The sequence below is a fragment of the Acanthochromis polyacanthus genome, chromosome 11 (assembly GCF_021347895.1).
Source record: "Acanthochromis polyacanthus isolate Apoly-LR-REF ecotype Palm Island chromosome 11, KAUST_Apoly_ChrSc, whole genome shotgun sequence".
Classification (NCBI taxonomy): Eukaryota; Metazoa; Chordata; class Actinopteri; family Pomacentridae; genus Acanthochromis; species Acanthochromis polyacanthus.
In genome coordinates, this window is record NC_067123.1 from 19,943,201 (window position 1) to 19,970,735 (window position 27,535).

Here is a 27,535-nt window from a genome sequence, read left to right on the forward strand (position 1 = left end):
GCATCTCTAATGATCTATTTTCATATACGCTTCTGCTGGGTGGATCAGAGGTCATTTGTGTGCTCACACCTTGTGTTGTATTTCTAATGCAATTATATGTGAGAAAATTCTGAAAAGAAAAAAATATTTGCACATTAGATTTTGCCCTAAAACAATATCTGTGCGGTGACTCACTGTGGTCTTACTCATGAAGGCGTTTATAGATACTGGACTTCATGCTGCCTTATATTCCTCATGGCAGCATAGTTCTTCAGTCACTGTCATTCCTGGATATTAAATAGTATCTTTTAAATTCAGTAAAATATATCCATTTATACACTACTGCTCAAAAGTTTGGGGTCACCCAGAAAATGGTATGTTTTCCATGAAAACTCACATTTTCATTCATGTGATAACATAACTGCTATTTTCGAATCATCAAATAGCCTTTCAACACAATTAGCTAACACAGTTTAGCATTAGAACACAGGACTGATGGTTGCTGGAAATGTTCCTCTGTATCCCTATGTAGATATTCCATTAAAAATCAGCCGCTTCCAGCGAGAATAGTCATTTACCACATTAACAATGTGTCTAGACTGTATTTCTGATTAATTTCTTGTTATCTTCATTGAAAATATATAGGGTACACCCTGGGCAGGTCTCCAGCTAGCACAGGGCTACATATAGAGACAAACAATCACACTCACATTCCCACCTTTGGATAATTTAGAATTGTCAGTTAGCCTCAGCATGTTTTTGGACTGTGGAAGGAAGCTGGCATACCCAGAGAAAATCCACACATTCACAGGGAGAAAATGCAAACTCCATGCAGAAAGCTCTCAGGTCCAGGCCGGAATGTGAACCAGGGATCTTCTAGCTCAGGAGTGTCAAACCTATGGCCCGTGGGCCAAAATCGGCCAACCAGAGGGTCCAATCTGGCCTGCGGGGAAACTTTGCAAAGTGTAACAGTTACAGAGATGACATTAAGTGCAAATTACAAATTTGTAAAACTGTAAAGCTTAAAATTATTTCTAGACCTTGACATGTTGTTTTGATCATAAAGTAAATTACTAGATGGTTCAGTTCCAGGGACCTGTGACTAAATGTTTTGTGTCTTTGTAGATAAACTGGGATCTGCAAGTTGTAATGTGTAAATGATGAACTGAGACATAATAAAACTGAATTTATTTTTCATCTGAAACTTCAGGTTGTTCATAATGTTTTCTAAAGATGTGGGAAAATTTTAGACTTGTGGCTATTTCTAGGTTATCTTGCTGTACTTTATTGATCCGGTCCATTTGAGATCACATTGGGCTGTATGTATGTGTAAAATGAGTTTGACACTCTTGTTGCTGATTTAAAAAAGCAACTCCTTTTACAATCTATTTTATTTAACAGTATGTGTTGAATAACCATCTTGGCTAGTCATGTTTTTTTTTTGTTTTTTTTTTGATAGGGGTCATATGGTTTGATGAGCGGCAATCATAATTTCTTTGTCCTTTCATAGCAAAGATTACAAAGATTAGTCACTTTATTCTATATTTCAAGTCTCAAGAATGGTTTGTTTATGTTTTTTAAAGGTTTGTTTTAACTCTTGAGCTCCAAAGCTGATTACCAGCCTGGCAAAGCCTAATGAACCCTCTGCCCACCACTCCTCACCCCAGAGAAGAAAGGAGAGCAGAAAAACATGATCCTGCAGGATTACATGATGCTGTTACTCTGTCTCTTAATCTGGCCTTGTATTAAAACATAGTTACCTTTGTTAGTTTTCATGTGCTGGCATGCTGCATAAATATTGTGCTTCCTCAGGTGGTAAGTATTAGTTTCTGAGTCTTTATGAGAAATTAGCTGAAACTACCATGTTAAAAAATCTGGTCTTATTAATCACATATTTCCCTGAGGTCATTCTACATTTCCTGCTTCCTGGTGAATTTTCATAAACCAATCTGTATCTTTTCTGCATCCATTCATGGTGGAAATGTCTTTATCCATGCAAAGGAAACACAAGAACCTGACCCATCCCCTCTGCATCTCCTTGTGAAATCTACATCTATGCATATATCACTTCTATGGTGACTGCTCTTTTGTTCATTATCCGTTCCACTGCAGGAACCAGCTCCCCTTGGACCTTAGACTTGCCCCAAATGTAATCATCAACGCACTACATTGAAATAATCAGTTTTATTTATGAAGTCAGATCTGAATCACTTGCCTGTGAGCATATTCACTTAGTTTGTATTCCTTTTATTGCATGATTTATCTTTTACATGCTTTTATTTTGTTGTCTTTTGTCTTTTTCTACTGATCTAGTATTGTAAAAAAAATATGTGTGCCCCATTTACCTGAATTATTTATAATTTCATTCTCCTGTATTTTGTAGTTTATGCTTGCTGTTTTGATTTGTTCCTATACAAGGTGGGCCAAAAGTACGATTACACTTAGTAGGTAGGATGTGGGTGAATCAACCACCGAACCTGGGCTTTCAGAATTATTTCTTATACGATAAATTGCCTGGCATGAAGGTGGGAGAGTGTTTAAGGCTCTATGCCATGATGTGTGCACCTGCCCGGCATTTTCACACTTCCAATACTGCTTTAGTATCCACTTTATTTGCTCTTGATTTATTTATTTATTTTGCCATTGCTCATAACTTGAGCAAAAAAAAAAAAAAAATCAACATAAAAATCCAAGCCACAATTGGAAGAAATAGCTCAAAATGTGAATAAGGGATACGGAATACTGGTTTGGATAAATTTGTTCAGTTAAATGGACATCTTTAAGACGTCTCAGCCATTGGTGTCTATTTACAGAACCAACTGGGTATTGTTCCTTTCTATTTGTCTTGTCTTTTAACAAGGAAACATAGAAGTCACAACCACCACCCTGTGGATACTCAGCAGTTTGACATCCCCAAAGTATGATTTGAACTGGGCTACAAAGCCTTTAGTTTTTCAGCACCGGGCAGGGGACACCCTGGACAAGTCGCCAGTCTGTCACAGGGCTACATATATAGACAAACAATCACTCTCACATTCACACCTACAGGCAATTTTAGTGTAACCAATTAACCTCAGCATATTTTTGGACTGTGGGAGGAAACTGGAGTACCCGGAGAAAACCCATGCATGCACAGGGAGAACATGCAAACTCCATGCAGAAAGATCCCAGTGAAAGTGCTAACCACTGCATCACTGTGCAGCCCTGACCTAGTTCAATAAATGCTACATAGTAATAATAACAATAATAATAATAATAATAATAATAACAATAATAATAATAATAGATCTGAAACTTGAAACAAATAGTGAAACAAGTGTAAACCTACTTTTGGCCCGCTCTGGTATAATCATGTGTGGAAGTTCTGGAGTACAATGTGAATATGTCTGAAATGATTTTTAGCCACATATTTGCAAAGTCTCACTGTGTTTTGCATGTTGAGATGAAAAGTGACCTGCAGTGAGATGAGCAGCCTGAGGTGTGTGCATGTGGTGGTAACTCTATGATAATGAGATGCTAATGACAGGATTCAGCACCGCGGACAGCTCCGGTGTATCGCTCCGCCCCCTTCTCTCCTCCACCGGGGCCGAGCTCGGCGACCAATCGCGGGCCGCGGCTCGGTTTCCGCTGCAGAGCGAACAGAGGGAGCTTCAAAGAGGCAGCAGCCTGTCCGCCCAGAGAGGAGAGCAGCAGTCCGGCTGTGATGCTAGCGCGGGAGTGCGGGCCGAGCAGCAGTCTGATGGGATAAAATCTTTCGCTCTCATTTAACCTCTCTCTGTGTCCCTCTGTCTCTCTGTGTGTGTTTCGCGAGCTCCGAGAAATGCTCTTGTAGCGCGAGCGCGAGTGATAAATTTGTAGCTTCTCAGAAATTCTTCCAACTTGGAGCAAGTTTTCTTCTTTTTTTCTGTTTTTTAAGAACTTGAACCACATTCGAATTGTTCATTTGGAGCAACCAAAAGCCACAGGACGAGATGGAGAGCGAAAAGTACTTACCGGAGCTTATGGCAGAGAAGGACACGCTGGATCCGTCTTTTCAGCACTCCCTGCGGCTACTGGATCAAGGTAAATGTCCGTGGTTAAATAGTGGAGTAAACACTTTAGCTGTGTGAAAACTGTTGGGGTGTTTATCACAGTGTTCAGGTTTAACGCGTGCTGTTGAGCTGCAGGCTACATGACACCACCAGCCCGCCTACTTCCAGTTATAAATAAGAAGGTTTGTGGGTCTACTTACAATTTCCTGTTTGGTCACACTAAAATAGCGAGGTCCTTTTAGCAGCACGGCTGTTTTGCCAAGTTCTTAAGCAGAAAATGCCTGATCCAGCCTGCTGTGGTGTAGAAATCAGTGAAACAGGGCAGGCTAGACTGAAGGCTGCACCGAAACCTGAACAACTTTTCTTTTAAATTGGACAAGCCCTGGCAGTTATTTTGAAATTCGTATTATTTCCACATTTTTATTATAATTTAACATCTGGTTTTCATCTGAGGCAAAGCTGGAAAAATGCTGATGAGGGTAAGTGATGATTAAGTAAATATTTGAACATAAAATCTTCCATCATTTTATTTCTGGATGGCATAAAGTGAAATTATAGTTTCTAAATGGAAGTATCAGTGAAGCACTAAAACCACTTGACACCCCAGTCATCTCTATCCCATGCAGACGTGTAAGCTGTGGTGCAAGTGTTGGAATAATCACGCTCTTATTCAAATGTACATGTGTTTCCTCACTTTGAAGAAGTGGACGTGACTGAAATGGAATTATTAAATGGATGGAGCAGCAGCAGCAGCAGAAGCAGCAGCAGCAGCAGCAGCAGCGCTCGCAGACACTTTAATTAATCCGTTGCACACCCTTCTGCTTTGAAGCTGTCGGAATTTTGCAAACACTCCTTGAGACGCAGCCCTGTGCAGCCCTTCATGTGGGAAGTGCACTGTTACAGCATCCAAGTGCATGCTTCAAGTACCACTCATGGGCTTTGTCGAGAGTCTAGCAGGCTGTTGTTGGCTTTAAAGGTAGCAGACAGGGAGCACTAGTCTGTAAACAGTCTTACTGCGCTGGAACTAATTCTATTGAATACCCATATGCAGCTCCTCCACTAAGTTACTTTTATTCTGACAGCAGTGTCGCTTCTGGTTGCTGCCTCTCAAACCTGGGGTCCTTAAAAGGGCTCCAGAGGGGAATCGAATGATATAATTTCAATGTGTATTTGCTAGAGTTTACCAAAGTTACAATCAGAATGACTTCAGAGTGTTGTTGTGGATGTTCACCTACTTTAGGGCTGCAGCTAATGATGATTACCATTCTGCTGATTATTTCCAGAGTCGATTAAGGTAGCAGACAAAATATCAGAAAAATGCAAAGAGCCAAAGGTGACATTTAGAAATGTCTTGTTTTGTTTCACTGTCCAGAACTCAAAAATATCTATTTTAGAAGTAAACTGATAAATGAGGAGTGGCAAATCCTACAATGTGTGGAGCTTGTAAGCACTTGACTAGATTGACTCATGACTTGATCAGCAAATCCAGCTGTTCTCTATCAAGTTATTCCAAATCCAGTCTTCATATAATCACATTCCGTCAGTTTTAACTCGGTTTTGTTGTGCATTTTGAGACTACTGGGAGAGCTGAGCAGAAAAGAGCTGGCAAGGGTGCTATGTCCTCAGATAGCCTACTGGAAAAACAAAAAATCACTTGTTTGAAAACGTGGCACATTCTTCACTGCAGCGAAGAGAAAGAAACACCAATTTCATTTCTAATCATCATACAGTATCTGATGCCCTTTTTATATTGTGACATGTAAAATTAAATGGTTCTCGACTTATGGATGTTCTGTCTTCTGTTCAGTCAGTGCACGTTAGTTTAATGGATGTAATGGTCCCGGCAATATCACTTGCAAAGCGTGAGTCTTGTTTGAAAGAACAGACTTGGGTTAATGCATCTTTCAGTGAGCAACCGATGTACAGTAAGGTAAATTCATTCCATTCTGCGAGGCAGATAAGGCTGCGTTTTAGTCAGCACTTTCCGTTATCAGCAGCTTTCGTTATTCAAATCTGGGTTAGATTTTTTTTTTTTCTCGAAGAACACACATTCCCCTCACTGAGAGAAAGAAGGCTGGAGCACTGAATACTTAATGCCAGTTAAAAGACACTTACCAGCCACTTTCTTGACGCTCTTTCCTTTAAAGTCTTTTACCCACATGGCAGGTTCTGTGTAGAGTTATAGCAAATATTGGCCATTTCCCAAGATGGAATGAAAATGATGGAATACTTATAATATGAGCTAGGACAAGGCAAAAACACTGTGGAGTAAATGTTTCCCCCGTGTTACGCGTTTACACAACTGTACCTAACACAAGTTCTTCACATTACACTTCCAATAAAGTTAGTTTGTGATATTTCTAGTGGGGGCAAAGATTGCAGTTGGACGCCATCGCGGTGGCAGAATTAATCCGTGACATTTTATAAAGTAAGCAGAACTCTGCGGTGCACAAAATTTGGCCGAAACAGTCTGCCACAACTCCAAAACTGTAAATACTGTTATCTCTCTCTTACACAACAGATGGAACACGATGCAGCTTAATAGAGCACTTCTTCTGCCATCTTGCTGATGAGTTCTGGACTTGATTATGTAATTGGCAGGGGATGCGGGGAACAGAGCCGGAGTAACTGGAGTTACTGCGTGCAAACGGCAAATATGAGATTACTCCAGGTCTGGAGAGACTTCCATTCAGGAAAAATTAGGGGGGCATTGTGTTGGGAGCTCGGGGACAGGGCGGGCTGCTTTGATAAGTTTGGGCCTTTCGCAGAGCTCTTCTCCCACAAGGACCATATCTCTGCCCCTGTGACAAGCCTCATACAGTCAGCAGCAGCAGCAGCAGCGGCAGCCACTTGGAGCTGGAGGAATATCTTAAGCCAAAATATGAGACAAGCAGGACCAGCAGTCTACATGGAATAAAAAATCCTCAGCAGCATACTAATGAAGGACTCGCACATATGAAAACACCTCATGTGGCCTGAAGTACATCTGTTATTTACATGAAATCAGTGCCACCTCTGCATATTACCCTTCTTTTTAATGTGGATTTACTGTAACTGTTGTTATGGAAGTGAAGTTTATTCTTCATCTTGGAAAAGTAGAATTATTCATGTTCTTACTTTTCTGTCATGGGGTAAAAAAATAATGAATATTTAATCTCATTCAATGTATACCTTGTTCTCCTTAGCAAAAAAAAAAAGAGGATATTGTTATCTACGGTAACACTAAATGGAGAAGACTAGCAAGCCATGCAAGCTAGTCATGACACGATAGATCTGAGAAATAACGTGTGGAAAAATAGTGGATGAAGGCAAGGCTGTTTGCTGACTTTGTAAAACGCGACCGCCTTAAGTCGTGTCTTCACAGCAGGCGTAGCGTGCAGCGTTATGTTAGCAGAGCAGCAGCAGCTCTGGTGCTCCGTGTGTGTCTAAACAGGATGCATTCAGGCACAGTATTCAGCAGTAGATCACCTGCTATTTAGAAGGGCTCAGGCTTTACACAGTCACTGTAGCAGCTCTCATACAATGCAAGAATAGAGACCTGAAGTGCAAAAATACGCTTCAGGTGTTTGTGCCACAAAATGTGAGCCGCCTGCATGTCCATACTGTCAGAAGCACACGAGATGTGGATGTATGTCATAGTCTTACAGTAATGTTAGCGTGTGAATAGCAGTAAATCCACAACATATTGTTTGATTAGTCCACATGGAAATACATTTTGTGCTTGTGTTTGGTCAGACTGGACTATTTTTAATGACAATGCTCGTCAGTTCAATTGTTAAAGATCTTGAGATGCATCTAATGTTTCCAAGGAATACAAAATTGTTGACTGTATATTTTTTGGTCCATTTTTTGGTCAAATTAGTGTTAACATTTCTTCTTTCAATGACTTTTTTTTTTTGCCTAGACAGCTTAAAATCCCCAAAGCTTTTATTTTAAATGACATAAACATAGGAAAAAGCATGCGCAAATGATCGTCAAAGTTGTAGAGATTTTTTTTTTCCCTGAAAAGAAGCATCTGCATTCTATCTGCAAAGCACAACCTTTTAAAATTAATGTTTTGATTCCGGGTTGATACTGGCAGTGGCAGACTAACCACCCAAGGTGATAAACATCTCAGAATAATCAAGGAATATGTGGTGAAAATGCACAAAAACTACAAATGCATTCATAAAGAGTAGGAATGTATACACAATCATAGACTCAGTTTATCAAGCATGTGAAAAATCTTGCAATCATACACAAAATTTCCTAATATACTAAATACGATAATGTAACATGAAATGAAGTTGAAAGCATTAAAGGCACGCTTCTAATATACAGTTGTAAGTATCTGATAGTGTCGACTGTTTATTTAATGCGTTCTGTCGTGTATATTTTTGATTCTTGGAGCCAGTGTGTTCCTGCTTCTATGTTTATCTCCAGTAGTGTTTCTAATCCATGTAACACGCTTATATTGTGCTGCTTGCGATTGCATTTTCTCTGTCAGCTAATTGAGTAAATGATTCAGCTTTAGATGGAAGTGTTAGGCTGTGTGACAAAAAAGCAAGCGACTCACTTGCATTTGAGCTCCGGATTTGTTTGATATTGCACCTTTGATGTATGTTACCTCTTAGTTTTGCTGTCAGAATTTTGGATCATTAAAATAATAAATATAGAAATGCTATATAGATTAAAAGAAAACTCAGAATCTTGTTTTTGTGGGTGTTTCCTAGAATTAGAAACAATACCAAGTTAAAAATGTAAAACGCGTCTCCTCGCATCAGACGTATTCTCTTTGTTCGGGATATGGATGCAGAGCAGCGTGCAGCCCGCTCTGAATGTTTCAGGACCTTCTGGCCCAGTTTGGACACTGTAACCTCAGTCCTGCACATAAGCTCCACATCTGAAGCATTTTAATTGGATATTCCACAGCAGGAGCCCGGCACAATGTTTGCATTACATTAACAGCCTCAGCTAGCTTACCCACAAACATAAACAACAGGAACACCACCAAGAAAAAAAAAAGGCTACAATGTCTGCACAAACCGAGCAGGTGTGGGAAAGTAACCTTATGTCAGGCGGGACGCCACATTTCTATCTCATCAACACAACAGAGGGGTATTTTTAGCCGTGCTTGGGTTTTGCCCCGAGCGAGAGCAGTTCCTGGGTTAGAATGCCCAGAAGTGAACAAAAATAAGCTCTGGCATGGGATCAAAGGCAGAGATATCGTTTTGTTGGGGAAACAGTGCTTGATAGCGATAATGATCTGCGAATCTGTGGCTGGCTGACATGCTGAGCCACACGGTGAGGCAGAGGTGAGGGCGCAGCCACCGCGCTGAATCTCTCCGAGGCCGAGACCCGACCAGTGATTTGACCTGCGGATGTAGTGAACTCGCAAGTAAACTGTACGGGGGGGGGGAAGACGGGGCGGACGGGGCGGACGGGGGGGAGCTCCACAAACTGGCTTTGCATTCAGACAAGTGGAAGGCTGTTTGCTGTGCCTCGGCGCTGTGGCTAAGAGGTGTTTGCAGGAGCTCCCACTGGAATCCAGGGGTGAAATGTAGGCCAGGACTAACACCGCCGGACCCCAGTTGCAAAGCCTAACAGTGCCTTGTTTGCAAGACGCGACAAGTCACATGGCTCCACTCACTCCGCTAATGTGGAGTGTATTTTTCTTGCTTGTTGTGGCAGCAATGATGAGCTAATCATACTGTAATTTCGCTCTTTTTTTCCTCTCAGATTCACCACCTGATTGAGTTTAATACCAAACCTGAAAACATTACCATGAGTCATCTGTGTGCTGCTAACATGTAAACAAACAGCCTCACTAGCTATCAGAGAAAAGCAATAAAATAAGTCATACATGGTGGAAAAAGACGTGTCTTATCTTCACCTGGATTAGCAGAATTGAACCATCCCAACAACCGGAAAGCAGCTAGAAAGAGACAAGAGAAAGAAATACAGTAAACATTTAACTGGCTAACATGTGCTGTGAGCCACCCTTTGAATGCACTAATCAATATTTCTATATAAAAAATGCGTAACATGACTATAATGTGCAATGTGTTGCTTTAAGTGTTAAAACCACAGAGAGTTAACACCTGATGATGTAGTTTGCTTCAGTTTCATGGCGCGTTTCAGTGTCTTTCAGCTTTCAGTTTTACGCCTTGCCTCTTAAACATTTTTATTTATGCAGTGCACTGAGACATTTAACACTACAAATAAATGATAATGCTGCTCTCTGGTTTCTGGATCTGTAAAATATCAATAGGATAGAATACAGTACATGGTACATGTCAAACCCAATCATTCTTGGAGACTGAACAAAGTGTGTCTGTAAAGTATCAGAAACTGAGAGGCAGGAAAAGTCAGCATTCAAAGCTTGCTTAGAGTCTTCTTCTTTTGTCTATTTTTTTTTACTTACTGAGGAAAACTAGGACATACTGCTAGCTTTAAAAAATGGTATGTATTATGTATTAAAGCAAGGCAGATTGTGTGAAAACAATATTAAACTGATGTTCTGACAAGTTCAGCATATTTAAATTCATTAAATAATATATCAGAATTAAGAATTATTTTAGAATTGTTACCAAAGTTCTTTTTGTACACACGAGCATTTGAAGCTCCACATACATTTGCGCCGTAGCATAAACACCAGGACTGATCTGAGTCTGTTTTCTGCTCAGTTGATGCTACAAAACAGAATTTAATCCTGTCCAGCTGTTGGCTCATTGCTCTTTCATTGCATCTCTGCCAGTGTCCACGCAATCCCATCATCATATTGTACAGCATGCAGTCTCCACCTGCCTTGGGCTGAGCTTGTTGATTTTATTTCCATGTTGAGCATGCCGCTCTGGTATAAATGCTGCATTCATATTTCAAATACCACAGAGATGCGCGTTTTCCTTCTCCACCTGCATGCATACATTGCTGAGGGCTTGCCTTGAGCTGTCTGCGAGGATGACTATCCAAGAGGAGGCTCAATTAAATGGCTCGCCCGGGCAGCTTTAATAATGCAGACTCCACTTGTTTTGGCAGGAGTATGCTGAAAGCTGATATTCCACCTCTCTGGTAAGCAGATCATTTAGAGGTTGCTTGCTAGGTCTTCAGTTGTGCTGGCTGTACACTACGGTTCAAAAGTTTGGGGTCACCCGGACGATTTCATGTTTTCCGTGGAAACTCACACTTTTATTCTTGTCATAACATAATTGCACAAGGGTTTTCTAATCACCAGTTAGCCATTAGCTAACACAATGTAGCATTAGAACACAGGAGTGATGGTTGCTGGAAATGTTCCTATGCAGATATTCCATTAAAAACCTGCTGTTTCCACCTAGAATAGTAATTTACCACATTTAACAATGCCTACACTGTATTTCTGATTAATATAATGTTATCTTCATTGAAGAAAACGCTTTTCTTTCAAAAGTAAGAACATTTCTAAGTGATCCCAAACTTTTGAACGGTAGTGTTAAATTTTTAGATCGTGGTGCCAGTACAACAGGCCATACTATTTGCGAGATCTTTTTCTACAAAATGCACAAAAATCTAAATCCAATGAACTATGCAAGAACACTGAAATAGATAACTAAATAAATTGGTGTAAACAAGACTACATTTCCATATTTAAAGCCAAAGGATTCAACTACCCTAGCGGTTAAGATCTTTTATTGCCGGACAGATATTAAGAGGAGCTCATGTCATCACCTCAACAGTATAGCCTCAATTTAGGCTTCCCTGCGTGACTTATGTGGAGCCATTAATCATCATTTCATTGGATGATAATGTGCGCTGCAGAGCTGCCCAAGACAGGACACAGACAGACCAGGATTACACTGGATTAGACTGAAAGGCAGTAGAAACTCCCAGACTGTATCAATCTGTTTGCTGTGCCTGAAGCTGAGAGACAAAGGGAGACGGGGATATAAAAGAAAGAGAGGCTAGGAGTGGGCTGGCAGGGCTGTAGAGAACGTAAGAGTCTCTTTCCCCAGGGAAAGGTTATTTGTAAGGGGATTGTACCAAAGTCAGTTACAAAAGGGAAAATGCAATCTGAAGGGGAGTGGGGGGAGGCAAAAAAAATGGATGTGCGGAATGGAATGGGAGTTGAAATAGCAAAAAAAAAAAAAAAAAGAAGTGGTTATGGGAGTGCTGCTATAGATGTGTTGGTGATAAATAAAAAGTTCAGATCCCTACCACTGTTGGCTCCTGCTTCCAGTCTGTAGCTCGTCTCCTACAGCTAAAAGACAAGGTGACAAGCTGGAAGGAGCGGCACATCACATCCATGACTAAACCCTTTGTCTTTACTGATGAGATGAAAGACAAGTGTGATTTCCCACATCTTTAAGAGATGGTTGTGATGTGAATTCATCTCTTATTCATTTCTGACACTATGGAAGCTTTCCAAACACATCCTGTGTGCTGCACACTCGCAGCGACATCCCTCTTTTTTACTCTTGCTCGAGAGTCGCATGTGTTTTCGGCCCTGTTTCCTGTTTTCTGCGCTAAACTGCACTCATGTTTGACTTTGGAGCTTGTTTTTACTTGAAGGGGTCCTCTCCGTGCCCCTTCCTTGCCTTCATCTCCCCCTGACAGCCACCGCTTCCCTTTCCCTCTTCTTTATTTATGTCGTTTTGTGTGGTTGGCACCTCTATAGAGAGGATTGCACTGGATTAGCTTCTCCGCCTTCCCAACTGATCCGATCCATTTTGTGTAATCCAACTCAATTTAATTATGTTTATCGTTCCACCTCGCTGGTGCCGAGGAGCAGCAGCACACCTCTACCAAGATAAGCCCGGGGACCTTGTGCCTCTTTGCTGGCAGAGCGTCTGCCTGAGCCTGTTGCTTTAGAAACAGATGGTGTAAGTCACCTACACTCTCAGTAAATAATGTGTTACGTACAATATTATGTTTTGGAGCTCCCCTCAAACATCGGTGTGACATGGAAAAAATATCCAAGGTTGAAGATCATAACCTCATTTTCTCTTGCTGTTGTTGTTAAGGGAATTTGTACAGTTTATCCGGCTCTCCATCCCTCGCCCCCTCTGATACTCGGATGTGCCCACTATGTATACAGTCTTTATTAGTTCTGTAAGTCTAATCCTTGGAATGAGATATCAAAAGTGCACAATAAGCCTAAAAATAGGTTTCCACAGTTCAAGGGCTCAGAGATAGCCTGACCACGTTGAAAATCTGGCTTTTTCTTCCCTCTGAGTGTAGCAATTGTGCAGTGCATTAAGTTTTTGTTGCGCCATTAAGTGTGTTTCTGCCCTCCGGCTGCAGATCTCAAAATTTCTATATTGGTAAGAAATGCCTCCAATCCAGTCTCAGATGCTTGCAGTGTCAGTGTGGTTGACTGCTGAGCTGCAGATGTTACAGCCCAACAACTAGTGAAGATGAAAGAAAAAGAATAGACCCTGCTCGGTCTATAATGCTTCTCTGTCATCTACACCGCCTCCGTAAATACTCCGGTTTAATACCCTGGGACTAATCTATTATTTCAGACTTGTTCTTGTTAGACAGAAAAAAAAATCTGTTATGTATTTTTTTTAAATTCAGTATTCTAATAGGGAAATTTTAATAGAATATATGTCAGAGGAGCTCCAAAGGAGCTTTGTTATATCACACCACTATGCAAAGTAGCAGCAAAAGCAGAATATTCACATAATGTATGTCATGTGGAACACAGATATTGTAAATCCAATTAGGAAAAATAAAACAAACGGGGCCAAATTACATTCTTCTGTCACCCTACATTTGCCTTAAGTATTGTTTTGATGTAATGCAAAGTCGCCAAATGCTTCCAAATGTCATCATTCTTTCATAAGAAACTATTAAGAGCATTAATCTTCTTTAGCGCGTTAAGTATTAAATGTCCTGCTCACCTTTTAAAAACAGAAAAAGAAGGACAGGCTTTGGCAGCGGCTGGCATGAATCTTTAATGAGCGAGGGCGGTGGGATATCAGTAAATGAAAGTTAAGTGCATTTTCTGGGTTTTTGGAGCAGGAAAAGTTATCCTGTAATGTACTGAGAGAGGAGGAGAGATGGATGCTCATTTACCACCAGTGCCAAGAGACCTTTCCTCGTGTCCTGCTGGGCTGCTTGCTTCGCGGTGTCTCCCGTCTCTATTTTAAGAGCCTGATATGAAAGCCTAATTGTATTCAGTTTTTAGGGACATCTCCCTCTCTTTCTTGTGGCCTTTTTATGTCTCCCGAACAAAATCGTTAAATATGGAAAACGATGAAAAGCACGATTTGTAATTTGTGTGTTTTTAGAATGGCCGCTTTCAGCGCACCATCTCACCTCCTCATTTTGATTAATACAGCACAGGGGCCAGATGCAGCACGTATACTGCTTTCTGTCAGCCTGTTAACATGTCACTACTGTTCCAGTCGGCTGTAAAGCATTCATTAAGCCTTAACAGCGAAACCATAAACAAGAGGTCAAATCAGGGTATACGACCCTCATAACAAGCCCAGTTATCCACTCTCTCCTCGGTAATGAAACCATACTGTTGCTGGTGTTTCTTTAACACTCCAGCTGACGGCTCCTTCGCTGTGCCATTTGGCAGAACTTCTTGTTAAAGTTTGACCTAGCATTTGCCCAATAAGAGGCTTATTAAAGTTTGACCTGGAAGTGGATCTGTGTCTATCTGCTTGTTAAATTTCCGTCTCTCTTGGTGGCCATCATTAGTCCACGGAAGATGCTTGGAGTTTCTTCTGCAGAGTTGTTTTTTTATACAGTCTCCACAAAACAAGGGCCTTGTGGCATACTGAGAGGAGTGCAGGGCTCTCACTAAAGCAACAGACTGGAATTTTAATTATACAAACCTTTATATAAAAGACACAGCTGGTGTGCAAGTAGACATTCTCTTAACCATAGAATTTTTTTTTTTATTATTATTTCCGTGGAGCTTCATGTCATGCTGGGAAAAAAATAATAATATAGAAACTTCGCAATACTTCAAGAAATGTAATTATAACATAATAATTATGCTTGTTTTCAGCACAGCTTCCTTGTTCCAGGCCTTTCCTAGAAATGATGTCAGTGTTCAGATGTCAGTGGATGAGGCAGCCGCTTCACTGAAGCCATTAAATTACATTTAATTACGAGCAACATCTGAAATGTTTAAGCCTCATATTGTGCCTTTATTACATTTGACTGATTTAAAGTCCTACAGCCTAAATGTTGTAGAATAAGGTGAACTAGTATTTGGTGGCGTTTTTAGGGTGGACCACACGTTGTTGGACAAATACAAGCAATGAAGCGATGTCTGCAGCTTGTTGTCAATACAGCAAGCATGTAAAAGAGGGAGAGAGAGAAGAAAAGACAAAATATGTTAGTCTGACTTCACCGCCTTGACCCTCCCACTGAGGACACACACTCATCGGCCACAACTTTATCTTTATAACCACCTGATATTGTGTAGATCTACCTTATGCCACAAGGACACGGACCTCTGTCAGTTGTATTAGGTAGTGGTCAGGGGAACTGCCATTGCATCCTGGGTACAAGACGACTGTGATGGGTTGTTGTCAAAATAACATCCACATAAATACCAGGACCCAAGGTTTACCCAGAAGACCACTTTATTATGACAAAATGATCAATGTTACTCACTCCACCTGTCAGTGGTTTTAATGTTGCGGCTGGTGGGTAAATCTCCGACAACTTTTCAGCTGTGAATTAATGCACATTTGTTGTGCAAGTGAGTATTTACAGCAGCTTTGTTGGTGCTTATGGCATTGAAAGTATAAAAGCATGTCTGTCCGTGCATCTCTGCGGCTCATTTATGTGTTTTTACTAGTTTGCGGACAGCAAAACCTCAGCGGCACAGAGGAGTAAGATACATCAGGCTTTGGATACCCAGGCAGTAATTGTTAATAAAACTAGTTTATTGGTTGTTTTGGTCTATTTGTGGAATTTATTGACGATAAAAAAAAAAAAAAAAAGGAGAGCATCACTAGTAGCTGAAATTGATGATTTGCACTGCATAGCATCTCATCCCACAGAGTTATTTCTAAAAGCAAAACTCCGCTCGGTACAGCTGCAGCTATTTAGTAGGCAGGCTCATTCATTAATGACGGGATCACGAGTATCACCGCTCAATTCTTTTCTGTCATATGCAATGCATCTCCGGCAACGATGATTGTAATTACAGCGAGCGTGCAGTCCACACAGTCGACGCCTCCTGAGCTGGCGTGTCGATGGGAGGCAGCAAGAGGTGAACGGATAGAAATCGAGTTTATAGATCTGTGGTTCGTGCGCGCCCACCCCTCCACCAGAGGGCTGGGGTTTTAATTGCTGTCTGACCAGGGCCGGTTCTGTGTGAAGATGTGCCGCGTTGATACGAGAAGTAGGGGGAAGGAATGGTTTTCTTTCTCTGTGGTTGTTGTATTGACAGCTCCTCATCCTGGAGGAGCTGATAAGAACACGGGATCCAAGGAGACGCACAGAGGAGTGGATAGCGTTTCAAGGCCAGGAATCAGAGCTGTTTTTGGGGGGCTAGCGAGCCATACAAGCACTGCACTGACAGTCATATCTAACGTTTTGAAGGGCACAAAAGCAGGCTGGAATCTCACCGAAGCTAACGGTATTATTGCAAGTCGGCAGCGGAAGGAGAAAATGCCAGAGCAGGTGGCATGCATGAGCAAAGAGCTTGTAACCTTGTAACGTAAATGAAACACCTGCATGCACGAGGAGCATCGTATTCAGAATCAATGAGGGAAAGTGCATTGATTTACAAGACAAAACACAAACACAGGGGACCTTGCAGCATTCTTTATGTTAGGTCGCTGCTTCAGTGCAGCTTTGTTTACTGGAGCTCTGTTCAGTTTTTTTTTTTTTTTTTTTTTTTAGTGTTTCGAGTCTTTCAAATAACCGAATTTAATTTAGAATGCGGGAAGAGTTTTACCAGAAAAAAATGTAAGAAATTAAATAATATCAGCATAATATACACTGTATAATCTTTTTTTGTAATTATGCAACAGTGTAGGTCACCTTTGTTACATATTTTGTCCAATTTGTCATCTTTGAATTTTTGATGTTTGAGCCAAAAAAAATGAGGCATATTCTCAGTTGACTTTCATTCTTTTCTTTGCGGAAAATGCTCTGAAGCAGCCTTTAGAAAATCAGAACGTACAAAAACAGAATAACTTACTTGCAGACCTGTGAACCATTTGCGTGAAAGATTTGAGAATTACATTTTGCTGCAAATTCAGCTGCATTCTGGTCAGTGAGAAACCCGCATGCATCAGAGCAGGATCACATCACTGATCAATATAAGATGTGTAACAAAAGCCAAATATCGAGACACGTTAAAACAGGAATCCAGCCCTTGTGTAAAGTCACATCACTCCAAGCACTTGACTTATTGCTCCTGTTACTCCCCAACACGGTGCCTGTGAGGCCGAAGAATCTACAGCGCTGCAGGACAAATTGTTCTATATGTGTCATAGATCTCACTGTCAGAACTACATTACCCCCACTGAGCTCCTCAGGTCGCCCAGTGAGAGATAATTGCGACCCCTGCTGAGAGGGAAGAGTCCAACTTACAGGAGCCACCTTCCATTTATTGCAAGTCACTCAGTGAAAGTATTTTCCTTCAGAGTTAAAGTGCTAATCCTGGACTCGTTCCTCTGATGTTTTTTGTATATCCTCTCCTCCTTTTTGGTGGTTGTCACAGTTAACAGCAGGGGCCTTCTGCAGCTTTCCAGCCTTGTTTTGCCATAGGTTTACCATTCACAGTAAGCAGAAATTAAAATGTCGGGTTAGGGTTAGAGTCTTCTTCTATGACGTAATTTAGTCTCAACCACATCTCAACTGATGACTTTGGATCTGCAGTTTGTAGTTATTTAAAAGGAAGCACACATGCTTTTTTTGAGCATGCTCTTGTTTGACCAAATGTGTCCCAATCAAAATTCTCAACAAAACAGTCTTCCGTCATTTATTAATGAGTAAATGAATAAATAAATAAATAGAATTACATTACCAGTCAAAAGTTTGGACGCACCTTCTCATTCAGTGCTTTTTATTTATTTGGATTACTTTCAACATTAAAGATTAATACTGAAGATAAACAATATGTATTTTTTTGCATTTTGATGTCTCCAGTATATGTCTGCAATGTATAAAATAAGAACCATTGAATGAACACACACACACACACACACACACACACACACACACACACACACACACACACACACACACACACACACACACACACACACACACATATATATATCTCAGTCAAAAATTTGGACACACATTTTTAAACCTTTGAAAATCTCCTGTTAGAGTCCAACTGTGTTTTTAGAATGTATAAATCCCATATTTTTTAAAGGCTTATTTTATTATCAACCACCTGCCTGACTTCTTGGAATTGAATTTTGTATACCCAAACTCTGCCCATGGAAGAGGGAGTATTTGTCTTTTTCTTGAAAACTAGAATGTGCAACTTTTGAAAAAAGAAACACATTGCAAGCACATTGTTTCACAAATAGAAGTCAGAAGCAATAAAACACTCCTACTCGATTCAGTGCACTCGGAGGTCTAAATCACCATTTCAGAGACAGTTGCTCTTCAAATGCTTTGTATAAAATTATTTTCTATATCACCTGAGGAAAAGTACTAGGGGATTTCTAATTTGAATTCATACGACTCACACCATGTGGATATCCTGATGCACTTGAAGGCTGATGCAACAAGCTAAATCGCATTTAGCTAAGCTCAGCCATTTGAAGTTGTGCTGCTGTAGACCCCTTTCCACTCTCACTACAGGTCCACTGTAGTAGCATTATTCAGTTCCAGTCTACCTACTGTTCTCTCCATATCACACAAATAACCCCTTGGCAATTGGTAGTGTCTGCCTCATTATCATATTTATTTAAAGTATCGTATGACCCATTTCATTCCAACATGGCTTCCTCTCGTCATGATTGAGTAGTCCCATATTTAAGGGTAGTCTCCAGAGATGCTGCTGTGCATAATGGGAACATTACTATTAAGCATAGTCACAGGCCTGTCCTTGTCATTAAAACGAAAAGAGAAACACTTCCTCTGTTCCTAACTAAGGATAGTTTTAGGTTGCAATTACTGCATTATTACAGATAACATTTAAAACCTGCAGACTGTGAAAAAAGGAGCCCTCGATCTTCCTATGGAGGGATTGTTGGGAATCCAACTCAGACGATCAATGATCTGTCATGTAAGCAATATGAGATGAAATACTGAATATATTTGCCCATTGGCTACTGATATAGTATATAGAGTCATGTTGGTGAAAGGAAAGGGCTGCGGTGCCGCCCTTTGTAACGTGACCACTCTAATGGACCACATCTGATGAATGGTCATGATTGCGCCAATAATACACAGAGAAATCTGTCTGATTGCCAGGTGTAAACCATCAGTGCGAAGTTTAATGGCCAAATCTGTCACTGAACGTCTGAGGCTCGTTCACAATGGCCACTGGCCTGTGGCTGGTAATGGAAGATTAATAGCAGGCTACCAGTCCATCTCTGATCGGAGTTATCGAATGGTTTCCCTTGGATACGTTTCTCAGGACTTGGCTGCGTCTGGGTTGTATTGATCCGCCGCTTGCAAATTTATGGTTATGTTTCTTCAATTTGCACAAAGGCAAAAACATTGTTGTCTCTGCTGGCATCAGTCATTGACTTCCGGCAGATGTGGCTGCAGCACAGGTCTCAACTGTATCTGTGCCTCGGTCCCGGGGGGTCGAACCTTCTCCTTTTGTGACAACCTGAATGTCATCACTGTTACTTTATACATCTAATTGACCGTGACCTTCTCAGTGCTTTACATTTAGGAAATGTTTATTGATAAGTATTGCTCTCTGGTGCTTTAAATACTGCACATGCTGATATGATATGACTGCTGCTGTTGTTTTAGGCAATTCAGCTAATTTCAAGTACACACTGTCCAGACTGTCATGCTTCGCTTGAGCTCGGGTCACGACTTTCTTATAAGAAAGTCTTACAGTCTTTTTGAGATCGAAGCTGTTAGGTTTTTTCTTTGAAAACCTACCCTAACCCACCAGCCCTATCCTGCCAAACTGTAGCTTCAAATTGATTCAACCCCAGCGCAGGCTTTAGCCTCAGATTTAACTCCCCTCCAACCTGGCAACCCCTGCCCCACTCCCCATCCCTGTGCTGTCTGGTTTAGCTTCAATGCGCGGGGTTTCATTACCTCTGCCTTAGTCAAATGGCTCAGAGCTCTGGACTGATATTTCAACTGAGACATAATTAATGAGATGTGCACGTCTGGTTCTCTCTCCTCTGAGCAAAGCACTGTAAGACGTCTGCTGGGACTAAGTATATGAGCTAAGAGCAGCAGGAGGAGGAACGAGCTCTTGCTGCAGCTAGAACCATAATGATAAGACATTTAATATTTGCTCTACAAAACAAGACAAAAAGACATGCTGACTGCATTGACGTTGTTCTCTACTACTTAACACAATAGTTGTGCATGTCTAAATGAGGACATCCATCAGCACAGGGCTTTGGATTCATAGAAAGCATACTTTGTATAAGACTACCGTAAGCACAGGGATTTCTAATCACAATCTACCGCATGTTGTACTGACCTGTTTAGAAAGGCAGAACAAAATTCCAACAGTGAGCAGTATAGGAAAACATTCGCCAGGCACTAACAGATAAAGGTTTAAAACAATGACCTGTGTATCCCTCACTGGGATTTCATTAGGAAAAGATTTATGATCTTTCTTTGCTGATTACCAGAAAATTAACCAGCAGCATTCAGGATTAATTGCTCAAGATTTTTTTTTAGAACAAAAATGATACGAACTGCTTTTGAAGAAAAGGTACTGGTTTCCTCAGTGACAGCAAACTGAATGACTTTAGACCTCTGGTTGAACAGTCAACCAACCATTTAATCAGTTTAAAGTAATTGTCAGATGTAACCATCACAAAAATATTCAAACAAATGGTGAAGCTAGCTAATATTTGGGATACCTTTACAAGACAAAATTCACACTCTTAATATAGAGCCAATTTTCTCTCTTCCTGGCATAAGAGTTCCTAAAACACACTTTTTTTTTCATCTTCAAGAGGACCTGAAGATCCCCAGTGTGTGAAACTAACTGCGCTTTCAGGCTCTGCATCATTGTCGTTAAAGGCCCAACTTTTCTCATCACGTAAATGTTTCGCACTCACAGGTCTCCGTGTTTGAAAGTTCTCTTCAAATTACTCTCAGACATTCAGAGGCAGGAAAGTTGGGGTTGTGTTTTCTGAATTTAAACCCAGCTGCACTGCTAAAAGGTGGAGAAAGCGAGCACTGACAATGAAATACATTTTTTTGGACAATGATATTGTATTGTGTAGAAGCGGTCTGCTCAGTGTTGTAGTTGTTTTGCTCGTGTCGTTTATTCATCAACAGCTCCGGAAAGCAGGGTAGTAAACACAGCAATTACTACACAGCTACTTTTGCGCAATGAATGAAGCCCTGTGGCAATGCTAAAATCATCATAAACAGGATATGCTGTGTTTTTGCATCACAATGTATAATGACAGCTTTGACACTGCATGAGAACGCAATGGCATTTAGAAGCGGTTGTCTGGCCCTTTATGAGCACTGCTAATAATTTTATCACTTGACATAATATCTTTAGAGTAATCCGAGTGACACTTAAACATAACTCTGAACTTATTCTTCAACAGCAGCACAGTTAACCACAAAAAAAACAAAACAAACATGTGCATGACCTATAGTTGCTTAGATTCCATCCTATTATCACCTGCTCGCACTTGGCGTGTATTTGCTTCAAAGGCGTGTTTCACAGCCAGACTTTCACAGTCATTCTTTAATGGAGAATTTTCACTGCCAACTGTTGTGCAAACACACTTCTATTATCTGCCGCTGTCACAGCACAACAACAGCCCAGATGTTCTTGTGCCAATTTAAATAACCCAATAACCCTATAAGGTACAATTTATTCTGACCATCTATCGAGCTAAATCAGACCTTAACTGGGGGAACTTGATGACAGCAGTGGACAGCTGCCTCCTATATTGTTCAACTTCGAGCTGCCATGCTAATGATGTGGAGTGGGCGGTGATGCACTGAGGCATTACACATGCCTCTGCCATGGTGTGAGAACGGGTTCTCACTTTCAGATGGCATAAAGCCACGTCTCCAGTGTGTTACACTGTGAACTGTCATCCTGACAAGTATGCATATCCTTCACAGTCCCTTGTTTTTTTCCCTCATTTTCACAGCCTTATTTGCTCATACGTCTCATGTCATGGATCTGACATTGACAACACTGTCAAAGATTACTGTCAGACAATACACCCAGAGCTAGAGTGCCGGCATATATCTCCAAGATAAAGGACACAGCAGGAAAGAATGCCTTTAACAGCAAAGTCTTACCTAGTGGTTTACACGCTCCGTAATTGGGAAACAACCCCTGATATTTCTTCTTCTTTTTTTTTTCCTCTCCCCTTGAATTTTTACTCCTGTTGTTGTTTTCCCTGCTTGGGTTGCTTGAATGAAGCGGCGCGCCAGTGGGTGACAACATGCAGCAAAATATGGTTAACATGTTTCATGTGACACTTCAATTTCCTCTCCGTCAATCAGTACAGCTGCTGTATCTCTTATTGCTCTGCTAGACTGACAGCTCATGATAGATCTAGTTCTCGCTTAGCGGCGGAAATGTGTGATTACAGAGACAAGCGTGCAAATGCATGCATATATGCAAGTGAAGCCCACATGCACACACCCGCTCGTGCTGCATACACATTGTAAAAGCTCGAGTTTTACTTGCTGTTTTACACATTTTATTTTTTTAACAATAACAATATCCTGTTTCCATGCATTAATCAAACTGCCATATTGGAGCTTAGACTTGAACCAGGAAACTTTTAAATTTGTAGCAGAATAGTGAGCATGTTTGAAAGCTGAGCTGAATTATTGTTTCCAGTGCCAAAAGAAAAGAAAAAAAAAGAACAGCCCATTTGATTTATGCCGCCACGGCTGGTTCTAAAATAATCTGAAGTTCCTTGAAAATTGATTTTGTTTACAGTAAATCCTGCACAATCTGGGCACTGAGGTGATGGCTCCTTGGCCCCCGTACGCCTGCTGTGGCCTCGGAGAGATTGTCATAAAAATGGTGCGTCCTGGAGAGACAGCCCGGCGGCGTTGCTGAGTCGACAGCCCCACTGTGTCCTAGAGTAGTCCATTAGCTCTACCTGCCCCTTTTCTCCACAGGATCCCCACAGCACTAAATGAAGCCAGGCATATTTTCATCTTCCTGACAGGCTGGCCACGGCTGCAACCGCTGGGAGATGGAGGTCTGTGTCAGCCTGCACATTCTGCTGCCGCATTTCTGTTGGCAAGATTGGCCCAGATGCAGATGCACAGACAACTGTATCATTCGTACAGGACTCACTTTATTCTTGCTTTCTTTTCTTTTCTTTTTTTTTTTTTAAAACCAATTTCATTACACCAAAGAAGTGTGGCGACAAGGATTTAGTGGGCTTGTTTTCCTCAAAGCTTTTGTGAAGATGTTTGGAAAATGCCATTCTTTTATACCTCCATTGTTTTTCTTTCTTGAAGCGTAAGTGCCCTGAAGGCTAAAGCTATGTCATTTGTCAGGTTTAAATTTATTAGGAGTTGCCAAAGAACCACAGTTTTCTTGGCTTACTGTCAGTACAAATGACTGTTTAAAAAAAAAAAAAAAAAAGATCGGCAAATTCGTAAAGCCTTACACTCCTGCTGGTAAATGAAAAAAAAAGAAGAAAACTGTCTGCCATAGGCCAAGTTCAAGCTAGCGAGTTACCCTCGAAGTTCAAATGAGCCGCACCAGCCTGCAGATGCAGTATCTAGGCAACATCAGAAGTGCAGTGTTTGTGGCTGAGGTGGATGTGGCACAGTTCTACCCTTGCACATATGGTTACAAACCACCTACAGTGTATCTGCTGAAGTGAGTCTGAATAATTGTAGAAGTCCAGAATAGACCAGAGCAGAAAAGAGCAGCTTTTGAATAAACACAAACAAAAACTGCATCCACTGGTCCTACCCTGGTCCTCTGAACATCTTGATGTGTGGCTCACTCTCTGGATGACTTGCCATCATTAATAGAGTTAAAAAGTGGGTGACGCTATTTGAAGACCTTACATTCTGAGAGTAAAAGTCCAGATTTTTCTCATCGACAGCCCTAAATCATGAGTCTGCCTTTAAAAACATCAGGTTCAAAGGTTGAAGTAGATTAAAACTGAAGCAAAAATTCAGCTGTGTCTTCTGAGTTGTTTTTTTTCAAGAAACATCAAATTGGATAAGCTTGAAATTTGGTCACACGTGTTGCTAATGGCATTATAAATTTCAATATTGTTAAGAAAACTGATTTTATAATCTGTAGCCTAAACCATCTAAGTTACGGTGTTCTGTTAACAACTGCAGCAACAAAGAATTTCACATTTTTTTTGCAGCTTTGATTTGTCTCTGACTGGTGGTCATAGCTAGTGTGTGAGATAATAATAATTAAAAAAAAACTTAGGGAGTATAATTTATTCTTTTGCAGAAACCTCAGAATTTACACTGCTAGGTGTCGGCCCTACAAGCCATACAAACTGACCACCTATGCTAACTTTGGCTAACTTGTTGCTTCTTTACGCGTCCATCAATCAGACATTAGCATTCATTTGAAGTCAACTATTGGAAAAGTCTAGTTCTCTAAATGCTCAATGCTCGACTGGAGTTGATGAGGGTGACTAGTGCAGTTCTTAACCCTTAGATGCATGAATGATTGGACCCTGCACTCTTCTATAAGTGGGTCACAAATGACCCGTGTAAGATCCACTGTGTTTTTATTCCATATTTGTCATTTTGGCTAAAGATAATAATTTGTATTATTGTTTGTATTATATTTTGGTCCACACAAGAATGATTTCATACTTGAAACATGTTTATTATTTACTTTACAACAGATTTTGATAATTAATAAAGAAAAATATTACACAGAACAGCAATAGAAGAATGTCAACATCCATTCAGTTGATGTTTTTTTCACTCTTTTCTTCCAGCTGTTGCTGCTCTCCTTCCCTCCAAGTTTGTGTATCACCTCTTGTGCGATATTATCAGTGATAAAGAGCTTGAGGTAGTAGTACAAATATTACAAGTAAAAAGGTAATTAAAAATTATATTTAAAAAAATGTTTTTTTTAGGAACGGCTGGAATAAAAATGAACCTTTTATTACAAAGATATTACAAGAAAACAACCTCACTGGGTCATTTTTGACCCACTTATGCATCTAAAGGTTAAACCAAAACAATGAAGCTAAACACAGTGAAATGTCATGCAGAGCTTCTCGGAATTAGCCTAGCCGCACTAGACAACCCACGCCAACGAATTTAATTCTCTGCCAGGGTGGGTCTAGTTACCCTCCATAAGGCTCGAGGCTGGATTCTCCTAAAACTGGCCGGACCAATCACCATGAAGTGTAGAGTCAGAAGGCGGGCGTAACTAAGTGACGACAGAGGCACGACAATTCTGACAGAAACAACCGGCGCAAAATAAACAGTTGTCTTTCGACTCGGCTTTGGCCACAGCCCTTAAAGATTTGAAGCTAAAATTCAACTTGAAAGATAAACAAAGGACGGCACTGAAGTGTTTCATTGAGAAGAAAGACGTATTTGGACTTATGCCGACGGGATATGGCAAATCCTTAATATACCAGTTGGCTCCGCTGGTTGGGAAGCTAATGGGACTTAGCCACAATCCGCCGGCGCTCTAGGAACTACGTCAGCCTATTTGTTGCGTTGATTGGTTGTATACCTACCCAATTGCTGCAGAGTGATTTGAAAGACAACCTTTTAGCCCGCCTCCCTCCCTGTCGAGCGGTCCTAGACCCTTGTGCCTTCAGAACATGGGTCTAGCGCGGCTAGGCTATCTCGGAATCATACCACTGTCAGTCCTCTGTGGATCTGTCAGTATGGTCTTCCTTTTGTGTGTTGCATGTGATCAATAAATATGATTGTAATTTAAAAATATTGATTGTGCAGTGGTAATGCTCCACCGCATGTGTTAAATCTATTTCATCGTTAATTTTAAAGTTAAATTTTACTTCAAATTATATCACAAATCAAGCTGCATTATTTTTTAGAAGGTTATGCAGCCCTCATTTCACCACACGATCATGTCATGTCAGTCACGAACCTAATATACAAAAAATAATAATAATTTGGGCAGCTTTAATTTTACACCTAAAATCTGCTCTAATACAAAAAGGAAACAGTCTGGCTGGTATACAGTATTTGAAGCATGCTTAAAAAGAAGTGCCTACATTTTACTATGTTATACTCTACTTAACACCGCGGCATACCTTTCAAGTATGAATGGAAAACCTCGCTGTTGTGTTTTTATTTATGGTCTTTCAGTACAATTTAAGTTTGCTGCACACATAACTCCCAAACCATTGTTTTTTCGTAGTCCTGCAAATTGAAAGCAAACCAAACCATCTGCCTCCAGAATAGCTCTGCCTCTGAAAAATGTTTAGAGAACAAAAACTCCAATCTACAGAATGAATGCCACCCCATAACACCAGCTATACCTGGAGTATTTATGTGTATTTTGAAGCTGCAGATGCTCGGGGAGAAAGCTTTCGGCGGTGTGTAGGAGTGAGTGCAACAGCTCGGTATTAAACCATGGTGGCCTATACAAAGATAACACCTACTCCAGTTAAAGTTACATTAAAATATGAGTGTTTGCCAAAATGACTAAGCAAGAGATAAGAATGTGTGCAGCCACATTCAGTCTTTTGTGCAGTATGTAAACCGACACAGTGCGCTCCACTGCTTTTGCTAATATCTCTCATGTACGTGTGTAAATGATCTTTTCTATCTCCAAGCTCATCTGTTACCTGCTAAGTTCTGTGAAGTGTGTTGTGAGCGCGCAAAAGTAACTCTGAGACGTATAAAGGCCACATCCGCTCACATCCACTGTGGGTTTCTGCTCAACATTCAAGCTGTCAGTCAATAGAGCGAAGACTTATTCTGAGCGCTGCTGTTATAGCTTTTCCTTCCTGCCACAAGTCCCCTGCCTCATTCAGTTACAGCTTTAATTTTCTCCACCGTGATGCTGTTTGGAGTCATGGCAAAGTTAGTGCGGCTGTGAGGACGCAGGTGCTGAGAGCCAAAGTGTCATCCCCTCTGGTGTGTGGTCGATAATGAGATTGGGAGAGCGGCATGGATAACTCCATGAACTCTTTTTCATTTCCTTAATCTCTGCCCACAGGCCAGTCCAGTAACACTGGGTCATTATTTTCCATCAGTTTGCTCGCTACCTGATCACACATATCACCTCCTATAGGGCTGGGTAAAGAAGGGAAGGAAAATCCACTGCACAAAAAAAAGAGAGAAAAAGCTCTGTAATGCAATATCTTTAATAAAGATGGTGAACAGATCTCCCTGTTAAGCTTCCATGTAGGATGATTAATTACAGACTCTTTGCAGTTTCAAGCCTCCAAGCAAGTTGTGACCCCAGGCTACCAGACCATAGAGGTATAACTGGCGGC

The 27,535-nt window shown here is 40.9% G+C and overlaps 1 protein-coding gene across 2 annotated transcripts in view; it reads left to right on the forward strand.

Moving 5' to 3' along the window:
• Nucleotides 1-3,589: 3,589 nt before the first annotated feature.
• khdrbs3 (KH domain containing, RNA binding, signal transduction associated 3) overlaps nt 3,590-27,535 on the forward strand; it is a 130,625-nt gene continuing 106,679 nt past the window's right edge. For both annotated transcript variants that reach the window (XR_007945016.1, XM_051955223.1), the window contains exon 1: nt 3,590-4,041. Coding sequence is in view for 1 of the 2 variants with exons in the window: in XM_051955223.1 (XP_051811183.1) it covers nt 3,951-4,041 (91 nt within the window). In the remaining variant the exon portion in view is untranslated. The remainder of the gene's footprint in view (nt 4,042-27,535) is intronic.